Genomic DNA, 21,735 nt, shown 5'->3' with positions numbered 1-21,735 from the left:
TTTCATGTATTTCCCTTGTTAGTCTTGTCTCTTCAGACAGAAACTGCTTTTTTATTTCTGATGAATATTGAATTGAATGACCTCTCAAGGTACATTTAAAGGTATCCCAAACAATAAGGGAATTTGCTGAACCTATATTGTACTGGAAAAAGTCAGTTATAAATGATTTTGTCTTAGTTAAAAATAAATTGTCCTCCAGTAGAATTCGATAAAATGTCCAATATCCCCATCCTGGTGGAAATTCTGAGTTATGTGAGTTATGTGAAGGCCAATTAGATGATGATCCGATCACATTCTGTCTTCTATCAATACTTTTAAAAACTTTGATGAAAGAAAGAGACAAGAAAGTAGTCAAGACGACTAGCTTGATTAAGTCTCCTCCTTGTATATCTCACTAGGTCAGGGTTTTTTAGTCTCCAAATATCCACTATTTCTTATGTGTCCATTATATTTGTGATTTCCTTAAGGGCCCGGTGATGATCGTTTATAGAGTGATTTCCTTTACGGTCCATTGAGGTACTTAACACTGTTTTAGTCTCCCACCATAATGATTTGATCATTTGTTGCCTGTAAGTTCAATAAATTGCTATAAATATTTTCTAAGAAGTATGGATCATCCTGATTTGGACCATATAGATTAATGAGCCAAGTCTCTTTTTCACCCACTTTCATATTCAAAAGGATCCACCTTCCTTGTGAATCATTCCTGACTATTTGCACATACAGATCGAAATTTTTGTTCATCACACACCTTTTGAGTTCCTTTCTCATCACAGAAAATTATTTTACCACCCCATTCCTTTTTCCACGCAACTTCATCTAAGCATGTGGAGTGAGTTTCCTGTAAACAGTATATGCTGTATTCCTTTTATTTTAGTCAGGTAAAGACTGATCATCTTTTTTTATAATCTGCTAAGCCGTTATAATTATAACTGGCTATACCTATTTCAAACCTTACCATAACTAGATACTAGTCTCAGTCTAAATTGACTATAATTAGTGCTTGTAAAGTTACTGCCATAAAAGGTATTATGTCGCACAAAATTTTAGATTTCAAGCCGTTACAATTATAACTGTCTATGCCTATTTCAACCCTTACCTTTCATCAGTACTAGTCTCAGTCTAAATTGACCATTAGAGCTTGTAAAGTTAATGCCATAAGAGGTATTATGATGGTCAAAATTTGAGATTTCAAATGTCTGATGTTTATAATTCAAGAAACAGGTTCTAGCAATATTTGTTTTATTCCCTTGCCTGTTTGCCTGTGAGCCAATGCCACAGATGTTAGAAAATTGAGTCAAGATATTATGTGTGTAGTAAATCTGAGAAGGTTGATGTGTATGATATTGGATGTGATTTAGTGAGAGTGTGTATGATGTCTGGATAAGAGTAAGACTATAATGTCTTACGGCAGGTTGTGGTACAGCCATCATAGTTGCATCATAATTAAATTTAACATCATTTTCATTGAAAAACCCATCCCAGTATTTTCATAGCAATTGACTTTTCACATGATTATGAAAGAGACCTTGCATTATTATAGAAACGGGTTCACTACAGTACAAATTTATCCCATAAAATATGTTATTATTCCCCAACGTCCCTGTTCTGATATCTTCCCATTGCTTGTTGTAAACATAAATAAACATGTAGACAAAGACATACAAAAGATAGACAAACAAAAACCATTAAATTATAGAAAAGCTCTAGACAATAGAGAACGAGAGAGTGAGAGGAGATCAAGTGTGTGTGTGTGAATGCGTCCATATGTGTAAACCAGTGTGTAGAGTGTGTTTGTGCACATATCAACTTCATAGTGTTCAGATATTTTTAGTCCCCATCATTTTTCCCGTAACCTGACATCCCCATAGCATTTAGTACCACCGTGGTGTTATAGAGCTGTCTCTGAGGAGCTGTCTGTCTATGAAGAGTTTGTCTACAATGAGAAAGGCACGCTTAAACCCTTTCCCTCTGTTGCCTCTGGACAGGAAACAGCCTCTTGCGACGTTCGTTTATCTCCTGGAGAAATTGGTCATTCAGACCGAGCTTAGCTCCCTTCCCCTGCTTCTGATCAGCTCCTTTCGTTGGTAGTGTTCAATTTTTGCGTTGATCGGTCGGGGACCCTTGGTCTTGTCACTCCAAGCTCCACGTCTGTGCACTCGGTGGAAAGCCACCTTGTTTACAGTCTCTAGAGGAAGTCTCAAGGCAGACAGCATGAACTCTCTGATCACTCTCTGATCACTCCCCTTAGATAGTTTGTTAACCATTAAATGAGGAATAATTATACAATATTTAATACAAGTCCTGTTATTAATGATTTACACATAACACTGATTTCTAATATGGTTTATACATATAAACATTTACTAATGTTAAATGAATACATGAACCAATTACATGTAATCATCTATTAATAGTTTATTAATTAAAATGTTACTCAACAATTTGAAGGTCTGCTTAAATAGGTTATAAGCTATCTAAGCAAACCTTCAAATAAATTAAATATGACCCATTGGCAATGGCAAGTTAGTGAAATGAGGGTATTATCTAGGCCTGTAAATAAAGAGTATATGACCAGCAAAGGCGTGACAAACATCACTCTTGACAGCACCAGCCCTTTTATTTCAAGATGCCATGATTTGGACACATTTTTTTAAACAAATGGAAGAAGATAATGTAGTCATATTCAACCAGAATACATTAAAACCAATCAGATAAAATGATTAGGTCATGTATTTATTAAGTAACTTGATTTTCGATCTTCAGGACTGTAAATTACAAAATGTGGGCCAATAGCACCCTCAAGTGGATGCTTACTGCACTGATCTGAACTCAATGTTTGGAAATATTAACTTTAAAATAACACCAACCACCAAAATTATCCCAAAATATAAACCCATTTAAAAGTACAATGAGTAAAAGAGAAGAGCATAACATAAAAATGTGGTAAACATAAAAACTGCACTGGAGTTAGTCTCTCAAATAATGTAAACAATATTTCCCCCCAAAATAAACATCTAGTAACAAAAATGATTGCATAAAACATTCTGTAAACACAGTTTGGTTAATATAAGGCTTGATTCAATCTGTATACCCGAAATCCACCGCTATAGCGCGATTAAAATGTTAAGGTAATTTCCATTTGAGCCGACACGCAGCGTTTACCGTGAATGCAGTCTCATGCGAACGCAGTAACAATGCCTTTAATATTCAATCGCGCTATTGCCCTGAACTTCAGCAATACGGATTGAACCAAGCCCATAGTCTGACCAAAAAACTATATTTGGAATGTTTTCCTGAGAAAACGTTGCATTCAAGGCAGTTTTTGTTAGTACATTTACATTTTACATTTTAGTCATTTAGCAGACGCTCTTATCAAGAGTGACTTACAGTAGTGAATGCATACATTTCATTTAATTTAATTTCATGCATTTAAAAAAAATAAAAATTGTACTGTAGAAAGGCAAGATTCTCCACACACCAGTTATAAATCCTCTTAGTATCTAAGCATGGTGCGTCAGTGTGGCACATACTGTGCTATCACTGGAGAAAGCACATACAATCACAGCATACAATCAGAAGCACTTGTGTTCTATTCTAACATTTCCCCGGTGATCTAGTGTAGTCCTTTACAAATCACATTCAGGTGGAATCGATTACATCATCCATTCCTGTTTGTAAGTGACAGTAAATTTCCAGGTCTCCACAATCTGTGAGAGGAGTATCTCGTCAGGGAAGGAAGCCTCCGCGTCAGGTGGGACTTGTAGTTCTTTGCGGTCCATGTATGCAGCCAATGTCTCTTTGACACTAGAATGAGAGAAAGAAGACAAAACAGGTTGTGATTTCAGACCTTAGAACTGTGTTTGTAACACAGGGAGTCAGGAAGCAGGTGCAGATGGTGATTTTAATAATACCGAACATGGAGCATTACAAAAACAAGCGCAGCGTCTGAACCAATACTGCCTGAAGAGTGATGCTAGGGAGTGCTAGATAAAGGGGGTAGTGATGGAGTCCAGGTGTGCCTAATGAGGGTTGCAAGGACCGGTGGTGAGTAGACCGGCGACGTTGAGCGCCAGAGAGGGCGAGCTGGAGTAGACGTGACAATGTTGTTCACTCAAGGGGACCAAATAACAGCAAAATATGTGAAGTCACATCTGCCTTTCTTCGACATTAGATCTGCAACTTTAGCCCTTACATTGTGAATGTGGCTTCACATCCAAGGCTAATGTATGTGTTTGGCAGCTACATGTCACATGCACTTAAAATGCAAATGTCCCCATTCATGAAAAATGAGAGTTACAATGATGGTTTGGAATTGGAAGACCTCGGGAGTAGCCCCTGTTCCCGCCCACACCTGCTGTCTGTCCTCACCTCCAGTGTGGTCCATAGGTATCCGAGGCACGAGGGCTCCCCAGGTTCAGCAGGAGGAACTCGTGCATCTCCAGCAGCCAGGTGTTGATGTTCCCCACGGTGATGAAACCTTGGAGCAGCTTCTTCTGCTCCTCCTCCAGGTGCTTCTGGTACTCAGCCGAGACCCCAGAGAATGGGTCCTTCAGGAGGGAAGATAGAGGAATGAAACTCAGAGCTATCCAGACCAACAGTGGTATCACACAGCATGACTGGGAATCAACCCCAACGATGGCTATGGATTCACCCTTCTTCATCTGTGCAAATCGTTACTTAAAATTGACCAAAGTAATATGTTAGGGGTGAAAAACACAAACTTCTCTCAGCACGGTTTCAATGATAGAGCCGGCGAGTTCTTTTTAGGATGATTGTGTCACGTATATTACTTTAGTATGTGTGATAAGCTGTTGGTTACCCTCTTCAGACTCTTCAGCATGTTCTCTGATTTGAGGGAAGAGAGGAGCTGCCACAGAGCCACACAGTGCTTCAGACTGCATCTGCCCAGAGCCTAAAGTAATGGGACAGCACAGAGCATACACGTTAGACTACATATACTGAATACTGGCAACAATGACTGGTACACTGAACACAACGCAGATCTTTTGAATCTTAGAGATAAGAACACATTAGAAGGGAGGTTGTTCGGAACACCTGAATGTTCTTATACCAGGCAGTCTAACTCTTAGGTTTGCCTGTTCAGTTTACCAGGAAGTCTAACTCTTAGGTTTGCCTGTTCAGTTGACCAGGCAGTCTAACTCTTAGGTTTGCCTGTTCAGTGGACCAGGCAGTCTAACTCTTAGGTTTGCCTGTTCAGTTGACCAGGCAGTCTAACTCTTAGGTTTGCCTGTTCAGTGGACCAGGCAGTCTAACTCTTAGGTTTGCCTGTTCAGTGGACCAGGCAGTCTAACTCTTAGGTTTGCCTGTTCAGTTTACCAGGCAATCTAACTCTTAGGTTTGCCTGTTCAGTGGACCAGGCAGTCTAACTCTTAGGTTTGCCTGTTCAGTTTACCAGGCAGTCTAACTCTTAGGTTTGCCTGTTCAGTTTTCCAGGCAGTCTAACTCTTAGGTTTGCCTGTTCAGTTTACCAGGCAGTCTAACTGTTAGGTTTGCCTGTTCAGTTTACCAGGCAGTCTAACTGTTAGGTTTGCCTGTTCCGTTTACCAGGCAGTCTAACTCTTAGGTTTGCCTGTTCAGTTGACCAGGCAGTCTAACTCTTAGGTTTGCCTGTTCAGTTTACCAGGCAGTCTAACTCTTAGGTTTGCCTGTTCAGTTTACCAGGCAGTCTAACTCTTAGGTTTGCCTGTTCAGTTTACCAGGCAGTCTAACTCTTAGGTTTGCCTGTTCAGTGGACCAGGCAGTCTAACTCTTAGGTTTGCCTGTTCAGTGGACCAGGCAGTCTAACTCTTAGGTTTGCCTGTTCAGTTTACCAGGCAGTCTAACTCTTAGGTTTGCCTGTTCAGTGGACCAGGCAGTCTAACTCTTAGGTTTGCCTGTTCAGTGGACCAGGCAGTCTAACTCTTAGGTTTGCCTGTTCAGTTTACCAGGCAGTCTAACTGTTAGGTTTGCCTGTTCAGTTTACCAGGCAGTCTAACTCTTAGGTTTGCCTGTTCAGTTTACCAGGCAGTCTAACTCTTAGGTTTGCCTGTTCAGTTTACCAGGCAGTCTAACTGTTAGGTTTGCCTGTTCAGTTTACCAGGCAGTCTAACTCTTAGGTTTGCCTGTTCAGTTTACCAGGCAGTCTAACTCTTAGGTTTGCCTGTTCCGTTTACCAGGCAGTCTAACTCTTAGGTTTGCCTGTTCAGTTTACCAGGCAGTCTAACTCTTAGGTTTGCCTGTTCAGTTTACCAGGCAGTCTAACTGTTAGGTTTGCCTGTTCAGTTTACCAGGCAGTCTAACTCTTAGGTTTGCCTGTTCAGTTTACCAGGCAGTCTAACTCTTAGATTTATATCTTAGAGGTTGTACTGTATTTCTTTCTAGCTGATCAATCTGACACACAATATCAAATAAACATGGTCACCTTTAAGAAGTGTGGTTTGTTCTGCTCGCTCATCCTGAGCGTGTCCTCCAGGTAACGCACCAAGGGCATGTGGGTATCTCCCCCAGTCATGGACAGGAAGCCCAGAGCCAGCTCCACAGCCTTCAGGGCATCACATACCTCGCTGTACGACTCGAGATCCCTGGACAGGGCTGTGAGGGTCAGGGACGGCAGACGCTCCTGGGAAAACAACAATGACATTGTACCGCTGAAATGTTATATGTATTCACATGACGTCACAATGGTGTGTCAACAAATACTAGTAATAATAATGCTACTGTAAAACTTGCCTGAGACACTTTCCCTTTCACTGTTTTCAAAATGCTTTCGTAATCTCTTTCGTGTCTGGTGACCAGAATCGGGATTCCCTGAAAGTCAACACATTGGATTCAGTAAGTGATGCATTGCTTTCATTTTTCCAGTCATTTCAGATCTGTAAGAACGGTAGACAAGAAGAAAGGGTCTGGGGACAAGAAGAAAGGGTCTGGGGCCTTAATTAGAAGCCAGGACTCACAGTTAGTGTGATGAGGGGTTTGCCCTGCAGGAAGCGGGTTAGGACCTGCTGCTGGATCTTGGGAAGGTCGTACTCAGACAGGGTCTCCTTGCCACGCTCCAGGCTGTACTGGCAGTTAGACAGCACCAGGGGCAGCAGGTCCTTCTCCACTTCATAGCGGATCACATGCAGCTCTGTCAGTTCTGACAGACTCACCTTGTAGCTGTTGGAGCAGAAAGTACTTAAAGACCTTTTTATATCCCTGGATAAACTGTCTGATGGCTGTGCAGTAAACAAACCCAGTGTTAGTTCCAAATATCTTTCATTTCCATTCTACCTTAAAAAAAATATTTTCATTATTGTGTTTAGAACCAAGGTTGGGGGTGGGTGGGGTTTGTTTGGGATGGGGGAGGGTGGCATGGGAGGGGTGATTGGTTCCTTGGCAGTGCTGTACCTGGTGTCTTCCCCAGTGTGGCGGTCCACAGCGTGAAGCAGCTCGTTGTGCAGGGCCACCAGGTGACTGAGCAGAGCGGTGGAACACAGGCCTGGACCCTGGCGCCGTGGCAGGAGGTATTGTAGGTCACTGTCCTGGTCCAAATCCTCCTTCCAGAACTCTTCTGGGATCTTTATTTCACCTGCACATCCAAACACACACACATAAAGAAAATGATTATGTCCAAAATGGTTCCCTATTGCCTACATAGTGCACTACTTCCAACCGGGGCCCTATGTAGAGAATAGAAGGCCATTTCAGGCACAGACAATGTTCCGGCTGTATGGCCATCTTTGTCCTGTTTTACAGAGGACTGTAGTCAAAGAAGGGTAACTCACTGGTGGCTACTGACACTCTGAGCAAGTTCCATGTATCCAGGAAGATCTGGATTCGTTTCTCATAGCACACTCTCATCGGTGCTGTTAGAAGACAAAACCCCATAAATTATATCACTCAATTCTGCTTTTCATAAGTTAGTCTCAAATTGGCAATCGGCAATAATATGATGATAACTATGCTGCATAGTGCGAAGGATGGATCATTCTGATGGACAGTTGACGTTACCTGACTGTTTCTGGATGAACTCTCTAATGGAGTCATTCATCAAGTCTGATGACTTCTGGAACCTTTTCACCAGACTCTTCTGCAGGGCCAGGATATCTGGAAGGAACCTTACCAGCCGGAACTCTGCCTCCTGCGAAAACGGCAAAATATTTATGGAAAATGCAGGAGATCATGTGAGTTAAACGTCACAGACTCACTTAGAAACTATTCAAAGATGCAAGATTTAGAAAATCTATTTACAAAAGGAAGAAAGAACACAGGTTTCGTGACGGATTACCTTCTGTAGGAACCTCCATAGTAGAGGGAGCTTGTCCTTTCCGTCGTTCTGCTCTACGATGTGGGTGAGGCTGAGTAGGGACACCCTCTCTCTGCAGCTCCACACTCCTGAACAGTGGACCTGGGAGCCCCGAGGCAGCGAGGACAACAGACACTCATCCCCAAATGTCACCCTCATGATGAAGTTAGAGGAGACACGCGAGTCATTTCTGATTGTGGCATTCACCTCTCTCAGCCGCTGGTCAAGATGCTGTGATGTCAAACACACACAGGTATGTACACACAGACACACACACAAAGTGAAACTCTTTGTCACTTCAAAGGTGCAATCTTATCTTTGACTTGGAATATAGCTGGAGTATATTTTTTATCAAATAGATCTTTAATCAAACTATAGCTAACTTCAAATGTTATCCAAAGGTTTCACCTTCAACTGAGGAGTGATGATGTCAGTAGCAACGATTGTCTCCCAGGTATTTCTGGCCTCTTTAGTTGAGAGTTGGGAATCATAGCCAGCCATCCCTAGAAACAAAGAAACAAAGAGTCCATGAGGGAGCTACTGGTATCTGTGTTATAAGTACGCGGGTGTGTGATTTAGATTTTGTTTCATTTCAAACAATTAACTTGCTTTGACTTTCAATGTTTCAAAATGTTTGGAAAGGAGTGGGAGGCGCTCAACCAAAGTGAGACGAGGTGCAACCAAAAAATCACATCGGTATTTGAAAGGAAAAGGTGCAACTCTCGCTCACAGTAAAAAATGTGATACTTTATTAGCATATTCAAGTTAAAATATGATTGTGAGTAAACAATTAAAAACTTGATTGTGTTAAAATATGATTGTGAGTATACAATTAAAAACTTGATTGTGTTAAAATATGATTGTGAGTATACAATTAAAAACTTGATTGTGTTAAAATATGATTGTGAGTATACAATTAAAAACTTGATTGTGTTAAAATATGATTGTGAGTATACAATTAAAAACTTGATTGAGTTAAAATATGATTGTGAGTATACAATTAAAAACTTGATTGAGTTAAAATATGATAATAAAGTATACCTGTCAGAGGATTTATGAGAGCATTAATGAAAGGCCTTACATGGATTGGTCTGTGGTGACTCCAGGATGGATCTGATTATCAGGTGGATGGTGGTGACTGTGCCATCCGTTCCCTTCCCCAGGGCTTTGGTCACATGATCCATATCCTTTAGCAGGTGAACAATCAGAAATCCACAGGGGTCAGCAACTGGAGGCTGGATGATCTGCTGGATGGACTAGAAAGAAGAGAGATATCTTATTATTGTGAAATACTGCAGTCCGCAGTTGTCATCTTTTATATATTTTGTCTTTCAGTATTTTCATCTTCTATATGTCATTTTTTACATCTCGTTTGTATTTTACTTCCATCAAAACCTTATAATTAGTAGATAAGCTTAATTATTTATACACTAATTGAGTAGACAATGGCAAATAAACTACTTGAACTTGAATGAAAAACAACAACTCCATATTACTCTATATAACTCTATAACCACTATATTGTAGTTTGGTACACTGTACACAATGCAAGAAAGAGTGGGCTGCCATTGGCAGACAAGCAGGCGTACCTTTGGGTGCTCTGAGGCCCCTAGCAGCATGGCTAGATGGGTGAGCAGCCTGATGAGGGTGAAGGGGGTAAGGGACATGTTTTTGGTGTCCTGGAAGTCTGGGTTGTCCCTCCTCTGAGGATCTCCTAGGATGTGACCAGTCCTTGTCAGATCTCCCCTAAGAGGACAAGTTCAGTCATTCAACATGGTATCTGTCAATCTGATGCTTTAGCAACAATATCAACGGGAATCCCTTTTTGTAAGCACCACAGGGAACAAACTTACCGCTGCAGTCCCATAGCACTGAAACCTCTGACAGGAACATGGTTATTCCCTCCAACTACTGCCCCACACTCTAGACAGCGTGCCAGCTGGGTGGGGCGACCACACTGCAAAGAGGGGGCGAATTAGTCTGCTGTGGAGTTATTTAACATTGTGAATGTTTGTCAATTGAATTTTACATTAAGAACTGTGCTTACCTCACCAACAGCACAAGGGTGTCCTTCAGGACAGGCTGTAGAGAACAAAGGTCAATAAAAATGTTAATGTTTAGTTTTGCAATGTTTTACTCAGTATACATCACAACTCATCATTTAATTATTCGGTAACACTTTACCAACAGGTATAATGCTTTATATACTTGTCATGTGCATGTATGAGTCATTATAATGTGTTATTATAATGCTTACAATATGTGTTCTATGCAGCAATTTTTCAATAGCTGTTATTTAGTAGGGATCAGTATGAGATAAGTCTTCATTAGGACACTACTGCAACCTGAAAGCTGAGGTGAATGTTCTTGGTAGTGGATGAAGTGAGCTCTTAAGAAAGTGTTTTGTAAATCTAAGTAATTTGTTATTATTCAGGCAAGCTTTACATATTGTAGCATATTGCAGTCAAATGACCAAATCGCCCTCTAGTGACATCATGGGTGGAATGTTATGAATATGTTTCACAATTTCATAATTAATAAACATACCAAAAAAATACTGCTGAAAATTCTGTTTCTATGTCAAACGATTTTGTTATATTTCAGTCTTCTGTGATGTATATAAAGTGTAATATTGGGATACAAACTCAAAATTGAATACAGTTGAACTTTCTTTAAGTCCATAACCATGAGTGTGAGGTTTATACATTTGTTTCAAAGTAGATTTGTTTAAGACTACCAAGAAACACTGATTTAGCCCACTGCAGTAAAAGGTTAACAAAATCAATGCCACAGGTGAATTGAGAAAGCACATTTTATAGTTAGAGCACGCCAACATTTATATGGGCACTGTACTTACAATACCAGGTGAGTGCTTGAAGGCCTCCAGTCTGTGTTAAAACCCTTTGGGCCATAGCCAGCATGTCTTCAGGCATCGTGGGTATGAAGGCTCTCTGTTGGAATAGACAGTCCGATAAAGACAGAACCCTCATATTCAACTTGGAATAAAATGTTTATGAAAACAATGGCTGCGTTTCGATTCTCCACCCTTCTGCCAAAAAAGCAGTGGATTGGTGTACGTATTGGCTACAGTGAGTTTCCACCATTGTTTAATCCATGCAAGAAAGTGTGCGGGTGCACACTTCGGGAGAAGGGTGGACAATTGGGATGCAGCCAATATGAGACGAAGGTGAGATGGATCATACCAGCATGTTATTAGGAGTCAGGCCAAGCTGCTGAAGAGGTGTAAGCACCCCTTCTGTCCCAGTGAGCAGCACAGCGGCCAGATGGACAGCCAGCTCTACAAGGACGTGCTCTGCACCGGTACGGTCATTATGGACACTCAGTCCTCCCATCCTGTTGTGCACCAATGCCATGGCAAAGTCCCTCACCGGCTTGGGATCTAGGTACCTTGAACGCTGGATGAAGTACTCAAGTTCCTGGCATTTCTGAGGGTGGACAGCCATTATGGTTAAATATAACCTCTGTGTGTGGACTGAGGGTTCAGTTAGGCATATGAGATATTTCATCCTAACATTTTCTGGGACAATCAACCATATTTTCTGGGACAATCAAGATGGGTTGATTGAGATTTGCGGGGACTTTTCAGGAATCTACGAAAAGGTCACATTTAACTTAAATTAGCAACATGATATGAAAATCTAACGTTGAAATGTCACTAGTTTGCCACGTTTCTATCATCAACAACAGAGTCCAATGTGTGCCCTACCCTAGGGCTGGGGTGGAGGCCTGTGTTGGCTGCTCGGTACAGACTGGTGACTTCTCTGAAAAGAGCCAGCAGGATATACAAGGTCCGCCTCTTTGGAGGTGCAGTAGATCTCTATAAACAAGACAGACACAGAGCGAAGGATTATCCACTTATCAATGACGCATTACCTCAGATGATTAGAAATGCTTTCAAACCAGTTAATAATAATAATGCACGAGACAGTGTTAGAGAGCTCAGTGGAATTGCACTCATACCTCACACTTATTCTCTATGTCCTTCACAGTGCCCTCTAATACTGCTTTGGCAACAGCCTCCCGTACAGCCAGGTATTGCTCTCCATAGACCAGATACTGGTCCATCTGCCCACCATCTTCATTCTGCACATAATCCCACAGATGAACAACCATATACAGTATGTGTTAAAATATATATATATATCGACTTCATGAATCCTTATAAAAAAGTATGGAAAATAAGTATGAAATCAAAAAACAGGCAAGTATAATTAAAAGACAGAAGTGTGATGACTTGAATAATGACACAATGTGGTATACACATAAAAAAATGGAAAATATTTGACAATATCTGCATTTTTCACAACGCACATATATGTGACTGGATTTCTCTGTGGGGGCTTATTTCAAATGTTAGAGCTTCAAAATGGTATACCATACAGTGCAGTTGGAGGAAACATTGGAAAGTTATGCTGCTTTGAAAGTTGATTAAACTTGTTATCCCACTTCGGAGACAAATAGGAGTAAATGCCCTTGAAAAATGTGGATACAATTTTCACACTTGCTAGAGAGCTCTTATTTGTTTACGCCCATTCAGCATTTTTCACACCCTCTTAAGCCTTAGCCCCATCCGTCTCTAAAAGAATGTACATGTAAAAGCATGGCCAACCATCAGCATGGTCAACTCCACCATTATCGCAGCCAGACGCGAGGTCCTACTGTGAAGTATGAACTAGCGTCAAACGCTCCCGATCCTGTAACCAGTCACATATATGGTTCTTCGTTGCAAGGGTTCATTTACAGAGAGATCATATGATATATGTGTAGTCTTCCATTCCACTTTAAAATATACTTAACAAGTACTTTAATAAAAGGAAAATAAATACAGGATTTTTCAACAGTTAAAAATGTGGTTTATAAAACATTCAAGAAAGCCGTATGTTACTATGTACCTGTTGATGTATTTCTTCAGGGAAAAGCCACCTGTACTGGGCTTCCTTCAGCATCCTCTGGACACACTCTACCCCCTGCTGTCTGCTGATGTTGCGGATCAGGTAGACCCGGTACCAGTCGTTCACACTCCTCTCACACAGGTTCATAACAGCACGAAGAAACTCCTCAACCACATCCTGAGGACTTTCACATGCCCCTGAATGACCAGACACTTCTTTCAGGACATGTCTTGGATCAGTCAGTCAAACTTATTGCAAGTCTTTTCTACATTCCCCATGACACACACTTGTGATGGCCTAACATCCACAATGTTAGTTGTTGCTCTTGTTGCCTCTAAATTAATATATTTAAAAAATAATTTTAAAGTAAATATTTTGTGTGTGGACCTGTCACGACTTCCACCGAAGGTGGCTCCTCTCCCTGTTCGGGCGGTGCTCGGCGGTCGTCGTCGCCGGCCTACTAGCTGCCACCGATCCCATTTTCCTTTTCGTTTGTGTCTGTCTGTTTTTTCACACCTGTGTTCAGTTTAGTTGATTTCGGTGGGTTTATATACACCCCGCTGCAGGCTAGGCTTTGTGCGGGATTATTTGTTGTGTATTTGCATGTTAAGGGTGAGTGCATGCACCACTGGGTTTCGTTTGATATTTTCGGTAAATGATACCTTGTGCTTACGAGACTTTGTTTGTGGAGTTGAGGTTTCTCCTCCGTGTGCGCAATTTATCCCCTGTGGGTGGCGACTACGTTGGTGCGTGTTTTCCCACTTGTTTGTATTGTGCCTTCGGGACCGCCTGATTAAACTTTGTGTGCCACTTGAACTTCTCTGCTCTCCTGCTCCTGATTCCTACACCCCCCCCCCCCTCCTACTAGGAGGCCTTGTTACAGAATCCCGCGTCACCACAATGGAGTCAGCAGGAGCTGAGGCGCTCTCCATGTCCATGGAGGAGCGCGTCCAACACCACACCACCGGAGATGGGTGGCCTGCCTACACCTGCACCCGCTACGTTCCAACCTACACCACCACCTTCTCCGGTGTCATCCGGGCCCAGCGGTATTCGGCTCGCGCTCCCGACGGCTGCCGGGTTTCCTGCTCCAGCTGGAGCTGTACCTGGCAACCATTCACCCGGCTCCTTCAGGAGGTGAGAGGGTGAACGCCCTCGTCTCCTGCCTGTCAGGCAAAGCTCTGGAGTGGGCCAACGAGGTCTGGGAGGGACCAGACTCGGCGAGGGACAACTACCCAGAGTTCACCCGCCGCTTCCGGGCTGTGTTCGACCATCCCCCGGAGGGGCGAGCGGTGGGTGAGCGTCTGTTCCATCTACGGCAGGAGACGAGGAGCGCCCAAGACTTCGCGCTGGAGTTCAGGACCTTGGCCACCGGCTCGGGGTGGAACGACAGGGCCCTGATTGACCACTATAGGTGCAGCCTACGTGAGGACGTCCGCAGGGAGCTAGCATGCACAGACGCTACCCTCACCCTGGACCAGCTAGTGGACATGTCCATAAGGTTGGATAACTTGCTGGCTACACGCGGGCGATCGGATCAGGTCCTGTTGGTTCCATCCCCCAGCACCTCCGCTCCAACCCCCATGGAGTTAGGAGGTGCTGCAGCGAGGGCGATCGGAGGAGGAGCCTCCTCCTGCACCGGATGTGGTCGGAGAGGGCACACTGTCGACCGGTGCTGGAGGGGCTCGTCTGGAGTCGAGACGGCAGGCCGAGCACTGTTCGGACACCCCAGGTGAGTCAGCACCAGGCTCTCCCAGAGCCCCCTGTTGGTCACGTGTATGTGTTAATTTCTTTCCCTGAGTTCTTCCCCCATTCTCAGCATAAGGCGCTAGTCGATTCAGGTGCAGCAGGGAATTTTATGGACCTCGGTTTTTGCGCATAGGTTAGGGATTCCCCAGGTTCAGATGGACAAACCCTTTCAGGTGCACTCCCTAGATAGTCGACCATTAGGGTCAGGGGTGGTCAGGAAGTCCACGGCTCCACTGGACATGGTTACGCAGGGGGGTCATGAGGAGAGAATTCGTTTTTTCCTCATTGATTCTCCTGCGTTTCCGGTGGTGCTGGGGATTCCCTGGTTGGCCTTTCACAACCCCACTATTTCGTGGCAACAGAGGGCTCTAAAGGGGTGGTCAGAGGAGTGCTCAGGTAAGTGTGTGGGAGTTTCCATCGGTGCAACGACGGTGGAGAGTCCAGACCAAGTCTCCACCATGCGCATTCCCCCCGAATATGCCGATTTGGCTATCGCCTTCTGTAAAAAGAAGGTGACCCAATTACCACCCCATCGACGAGGGGATTGTGCGATAAACCTCCAGGTAAACGCCGCACCTCCCAAGAGTCACGTGTATCCCGTCACAGGAGGAGACGGTGGCTATGGAAACATATGTCTCTGCATCTCTGAGGCAGTGGTACATTTGGCCCTCCATGTCACCCGCCTCCTCGAGTTTCTTTTTTGTGAAGAAGAAGGGGGAGGTTTGCGTCCGTGCATTGACTATAGAGGTCTAAATTCGATTACAATGGGGTACAGTTACCCGCTACCTCTCATCGCTACGGTGACGGAGTCATTTCACGGAGCACGCTTCTTCACAAAATTGGATCTCAGGAGTGCGTATAACTTGGTGCGTGTCCGGGCGGGAGATGAGTGGAAGACAGCATTTAGTACCACGTCCGGCCATTATGAGTACCTCGTCATGCCGTATGGGTTGAAGAATGCTCCAGCCGTCTTCCAATCCTTTGTAGACGAGATTCTCAGGGACCTGCATGGGCAGGGTGTGGTGGCTTATATCGATGACATTCTGATATATTCCGCTATACGCGCCGTGCATGTGTCTCTGGTGCGCAGAGTACTTGGGCGACTGTTGGGGCATGACTTGGCAAGGCTGAGAAATGCGTGTTCTTCAAACAGTCTGTCTCCTTCCTGGGGTATCGCATTTCGACATCAGGGGTGGAAATGGAGTGTGACCGCATTTTGGCCGTGCGTAATTGGCATACTCCCACCACGGTAAAGGAGGTGCAGTGGTTTTTAGGGTTTGCCAATTACTACCGGAAGTTTATCAGGGGTTTTGGGCAGGTGGCTGCTCCCATTACCTCACTGCTGAAGGGAGGGCCGGTGCGTCTGCGGTGGTCGGCTGAGGCGGACAGAGCTTTTGGTCGCTTGAAGTCTCTGCCGAGGCTCCCGTATTGGCTCATCCGGATCCCTCTTTGGCATTCATGGTGGAGGTGGACGCGTCCGAGGCTGGGGTAGGAGCCGTGCTCTCACAGCGCTCGGGCACGCCACTGAAGCTCCGCCCCTGCGCTATCTTTTCGAGGAAGCTCAGCCCGGCGGAGCGAAACTATGACGTGGGGAACCGGGAGTTGCTAGCTGTCGTTAAATCCCTGAAAGTGTGGAGACATTGGCTCGAGGGGGCTCAACACCCTTTCCTTATCTGGACTGACCACCGTAATCTGGAGTACATCCAGGCAGCGAGGAGACTGAACCCTCGCCAGGCAAGGTGGGCCATGTTTTTCACCAGATTTAGATTTACGATCTCGTATAGACCAGGTTCCCAGAACACTAAGGCAGACGCACTGTCCCGTCTGTATGATACAGAGGAACGGTCCATCGATCCCACCCCCATACATCCGGCCTCTTATCTGGTGGCGCCGGTGATGTGGGAGGTGATGCGGACATCGAGCGGGCATCTCGATCGGAGCGTACTCCGCCTCAGTGTCCTGTGGGACAGAGGTATGTCCCGCTTGGTGTCCGCGATAGATTGATTCGGTGGGCGCATACGTTACCCTCCTCTGGTCGTCCAGGTATCGATAGGACGGTGCGAAGCCTTAGGGGGAAGTACTGGTGGCCCACTTTAGCCAAGGACGTGAGGGTTTACGTCTCCTCCTGTTCGGTGTGCGCTCAGTGCAAGGCTCCTAGACACCTGCCCAGCGGCCTTGGTCACACCTATCGGTAGACTTCCTGACCGATCTCCCTCCATCCCAGGGGAACACCACGATCCTGGTCGTTGTGGATCAGTTTTCTAAGCCCTGTCATCTTGTCCCTTTGCCCGGTCTCCCTACGGCCCTACAGACTGCAGAGGCCCTATTTACTCACGTCTTCTGGCACTATGGGGTGCCTGAGGACATAGTTTCTGATCGGGGTCCCCAGTTCACATCCCGGGTGTGGAAGGCGTTCATGGAGCGTCTGGGGGTCTCGGTCAGCCTGACCTCTGGTTTTCACCCCAAGAGTAATGGGCAGGTGGAGAGAGTAAACCAGGATGTGGGTAGGTTTCTGCGGTTGTATTGCCAGGACCGGCCAGGGGAGTGGGCGAGGTATGTTCCATTGGCAGAGATGGCCCATAACTCGCTCCGCCACTCCTCAACGAACATTTTGTCCTTTCAGTGCGTGTTAGGGTATCAGCCGGTCCTGGTACCATGGCATCAGAGCCAGACCGAGGCTCCTGTGGTGGAGGATTGGGTCCAGCGCTCGAGGGAGACCTGGGAGGCCGTCCAGGGGCACCTAAAACAGGCCGAAGGCAGGCAGAAAACGAGCGCTGACCGCCACCGCAGTGAGGCCCGTGTCTGGCTCTCGACCCGAAACCTGCCCCTCCGCCTGCCCTGCCGGAAGCTGGGTCCGCGGTTTGTGGGGCCATTTAAAGTCCTGAGGAGAATAAACGAGGTGTGTTATAGGTTACAGCTCCCCCGTTATTACCGTATTAACCCCTCATTTCATGTGTCTCTCCTCAGGCCGGTGGTAGCTGGTCCTGTTCAAGAAGCTGAGGTGCAGGAGGTCCCTCCGCGCCCCCTGGACATCGAGGGGGCCCCGGCATACACAGTACGATCCATACTGGATTCCAGGCGTCAGGTGGGGGGCCTGCAGTACCTCGTGGATTGGGAGGGGTACGGTCCGGAGGAGAGATGCTGGGTGCCGGACGTCTTGGACCCATCTCTGCTGAGTGAGTTTCACCGCCTCCATCCGGATCGCCCTGCACCTCGTCCTCCGTGTCGTCCTCGAGGCCGGCGTCGGTGCGCGGGTCAGGGGGGGTACTGTCACGACTTCCACCAAAGGTGGCTCCTCTCCCTGTTCGGGCGGTGCTCGGCGGTCGTCGTCGCCGGCCTACTAGCTGCAACCGATCCCATTTTCCTTTTCGTTTGTCTGTCTGTTTTTTCACACCTGTGTTCAGTTTAGTTGATTTCGGTGGGTTTATATACACCCCGCTGCAGGCTAGGCTTTGTGCGGGATTATTTGTTAGGGGTGCGTGCCTGCACCACAGGGTTTCGTTTTATATTTTCGGTAAATGTTACCGTGTGCTTACGAGACTTTGTTTGTGGAGTTGAGGTTTTTCCTCCGTGTGCGCAATTTATCCCCTGTGGGTGGCGACTACGTTGGTGCGTGTTTTCTTTTGTATGGTGCCTTCGGGACCGCCTGATTAAACGTTGTTGTCCACTGGAACTTCTCTGCTCTCCTGCTCCTGATTCCCCCCCCCCCCCTCCTACTAGGAGGCCTTGTTACAGGACCTTCGAAAAATAAATCAGATTTTTAATTTTGGTAATCGCATCAGTTCCGAGCCCAGTGGTTTCAATAATCTTTATATAAAAAAAAAACACTATTTGAATTAATTTCTACCAACAAGCCCAATTTTTAACCAACATGGAGCAGAACTTTTTAATACATTTTCTCACCAGACAGCATGCTATGGAGAAGGTGTGCAGCCTTGCCCAGGCAAAGGCGGACCCTAGCAATCTGCTGCAGGTACTCTATTGTGACCGTCTCAGCCGAGTCAGTGACAGAGTCCAGGAAGTGATGCAAGAACTCAGTCTCTTCCTGAAGGCAGGTGTATTCTTGTGGTATTCTTTCCAACAATGAGTCCTGCGAAAGAAAGTTGTATAATAGTCATATAATCATACTGCAGTTGTGGTCTATGTTGTTATTCTGATTGGGCAACAGTCTTGACTGCTTGCATGGACACCCAATCAGATCATACCTCAAGGCAGTTAATGTACAACGCATACAGTTCATTTTTATCTTCTGCCTCAACAATGTTGCTCTCTTGTATCGATGTCAAATGTTGCTGCAGATATTCCTTGACTTCATCAAAGCTAAAAAACAAAACACAAATGAGTTAAATTCAGCAAATGTTTTGACACCATACGTAATCTGAAACCTTGAATTGTGTTACTGGTTACAGCAACATTACAATGACATAAGCAGCTTTTCTGGTTCACTCACCTGTACTTGAGCAGGAGTTTGAGTATCACTGATCTCACCACAGGATTTTTGTCCAGAGACTCATCGAATGGTGAGAAATCTTTGGTGTGTATCTGACTTTGTGCTGGTACAAAGACAATAAAATTAGAGCACAGCTACAAATACTTATTCAGTCGTAATCCAATCTGTCAATTGTGTGTGTGTGTGTGTGTGTGGTGTGTGTGTGTATACCGTTCAAAAGTGGGGGGTTACTTAGAAATGTCCTTCTTTTTGAAAGAAAAGCACATTTTTTGTCCATTAAAATAACATTAAATTGATCAGAAATGCAGTGTAGACATTGTGAATGTTGTAAATGACTATTGTAGCTGAAAATGGCAGATTTTCTATGGAATATCTACATAGGCATACAGAGGCCCATTATCAGCAACCATCACTTCTGTGTTCCAATGGCACGTTGTGTTAGCTAATCCAAGTGTATCATTTTAAAAGGCTAATTGATCATTAGAAAACCCTTTTTGCAATTATGTTAGCACAGCTGAAAACTGTTGTCCTGATTAAAGAAGCAATAAAACTGGCCTTCTTTAGACTAGTTGAGAATCTGGAGCATCAGCATTTGTGGGTTCGATTACAGGCTCAAAATGGCAAGAAACAAATAACGTTCTTCTGAAACTCATCAGTCTATTATTGTTCTGAGAAATGCAGGCTATTCCATGCGAGAAATTGCCAAGAAACTGAAGATCTTGTACAACGCTGTGTACTACTCCCTTCACAGAACAGCGAAAATTGGCTCTAACCAGAATAGAAAGGGGAGTGAGAGGCCCCAGTGCACAACTGAGCAAGAGGACAAGTACATTAGAGTGTCAGACGCCTCACAAGCCCTCAACTGGCAGCTTCATTAAATAGTACCCGCAAAACACCAGTCTCAACATCAACAGTGAAGAGGCGACTCTGGGATGCTGGCCTTCTAGGCAGAGTTCCTCTGTCCAGTGTCTGTGTTCTTTTGCCCATCTTAATATCTTCTTTTTATTGGCCAGTCTGATATATGGCTTTTTCTTTGCAACTCTGCCTAGAAGGCCAGCATCCTGGAGTCGCCTCTTCACGGTTGACGTTGAGACTGGTGTTTTGCGCTCTACGGTTCTATGGTTTTTGCAACTGCACTTGAAGAAACTTTCAAAGTTCTTAACATTTTCCGGATTGACTGACCTTCATGTCTTAAAGTAATAATGGACTGTCGTTTCTCTTTGCTTATTTGAGCTGTTCTTGCGATAATATGGACTTGGTCTTTTACCAAATAGGGCTATCTTCTGTATACCACCCCTACCTTCTCACAACACAACTGATTGGCTCAAACACATTAAGAACGAAACAAATTCTACAAATTAACCTTTAACAAGGCACACCTGTTAATTATAATGCATTCCAGGTGACTACTTTATGAAGCTGGTTGAGAGAATGCCAAGTGTGTGCAAAGCTGTCATCAAGGCAAAGGGTGGCTACTTTGAAGAATCTCAAATATAAAATATATTTTGATTTGTTTAAAACCTGTTGGGGCTAGGGGGCAGTATTTTCAGGGCCGGATGAAAAACGTACCCAATTTAAACAGGTTACTACTACTCTGGCCCAGAAAATAGAATATGCATATTATTAGTAGATTTGGATAGAAAACACTCAGAAGTTTCTAAAACTGTTTGAATGGTGTCTGTGAGTATAACAGAACTCATGTGGCAGGCAAAAACCTGAGGAAAATTGAATCAGGAAGTGGGAGAAATTAGAAATGTAGTTTTTCTTTTGAATCCCTTGAAAAACTACAGTGACATAGGATTTACGTTGCACCTCCTAACTCTTCCATTGGCTGTCAACGATCTTTAGGAACTGGTTTCATCCGTCACCTGTTACCGGGCATAAAATTGTGGCTCAGTCAATCACTGGCCAGTCTGAGGACAGGTGTCTTATGACGCGCGTGCTCGTGGCTTCGTTGTTTTTTATTTTTCTTCTGGGATGAATACCTATTGCCCGGTTGTAAAATTATCGCAATTTTACGTAAAAAAATACCCTAAAGAGTTGATTGTAAACATCGTTTGACGTGTTTCTACAAATGATAATGGAACTTTTGAACATTTCGTCTATGGATTTGCGTCCACGCCACATGGCATTGTAAAGTGTTCTGGATGGGTCAATAAAACGGACGTATTTGGACATAAATGATGGACTTTGCAGAACAAATTTACATTTCTTGTGGAAGTGGGTGCCCTTCTGAGTGCATTCCGCCGAAGATCAGCAAAGGTAAAAAAATATTTCGAACATATTTTTAGAGATTTGTCGATGCCGTGGTTGTAGGCTAACTGTATAGCTTAGCA

The 21,735-nt window shown here is 44.5% G+C and overlaps 1 protein-coding gene across 1 annotated transcript in view; it reads right to left on the bottom strand.

The window, feature by feature from the left end:
* Positions 1-2,595: 2,595 nt before the first annotated feature.
* LOC106583653 (E3 ubiquitin-protein ligase rnf213-alpha) overlaps positions 2,596-21,735 on the bottom strand; it is a 62,696-nt gene continuing 43,556 nt past the window's right edge. Inside the window, 23 exon segments of the mRNA XM_082967511.1 lie at positions 2,596-3,807; positions 4,372-4,550; positions 4,823-4,915; positions 6,425-6,622; positions 6,733-6,810; positions 6,957-7,158; positions 7,390-7,570; positions 7,767-7,847; positions 7,993-8,122; positions 8,270-8,518; positions 8,696-8,790; positions 9,369-9,543; positions 9,877-10,033; positions 10,141-10,244; positions 10,335-10,369; positions 11,145-11,238; positions 11,491-11,733; positions 12,015-12,125; positions 12,269-12,391; positions 13,201-13,397; positions 18,853-19,039; positions 19,155-19,269; positions 19,400-19,502. Of these exon segments, the coding sequence (XP_082823637.1) occupies positions 3,657-3,807; positions 4,372-4,550; positions 4,823-4,915; positions 6,425-6,622; positions 6,733-6,810; positions 6,957-7,158; positions 7,390-7,570; positions 7,767-7,847; positions 7,993-8,122; positions 8,270-8,518; positions 8,696-8,790; positions 9,369-9,543; positions 9,877-10,033; positions 10,141-10,244; positions 10,335-10,369; positions 11,145-11,238; positions 11,491-11,733; positions 12,015-12,125; positions 12,269-12,391; positions 13,201-13,397; positions 18,853-19,039; positions 19,155-19,269; positions 19,400-19,502 (3,281 nt within the window). The 3' untranslated portion in view covers positions 2,596-3,656.

This window comes from Salmo salar, chromosome 22 (assembly GCF_965601325.2).
Source record: "Salmo salar chromosome 22, fSalSal1, whole genome shotgun sequence".
Taxonomy (NCBI): Eukaryota; Metazoa; Chordata; class Actinopteri; order Salmoniformes; family Salmonidae; genus Salmo; species Salmo salar.
Note: the sequence above shows the minus strand (reverse complement) of the source record. Positions and strands in the feature narration are given on the sequence as shown.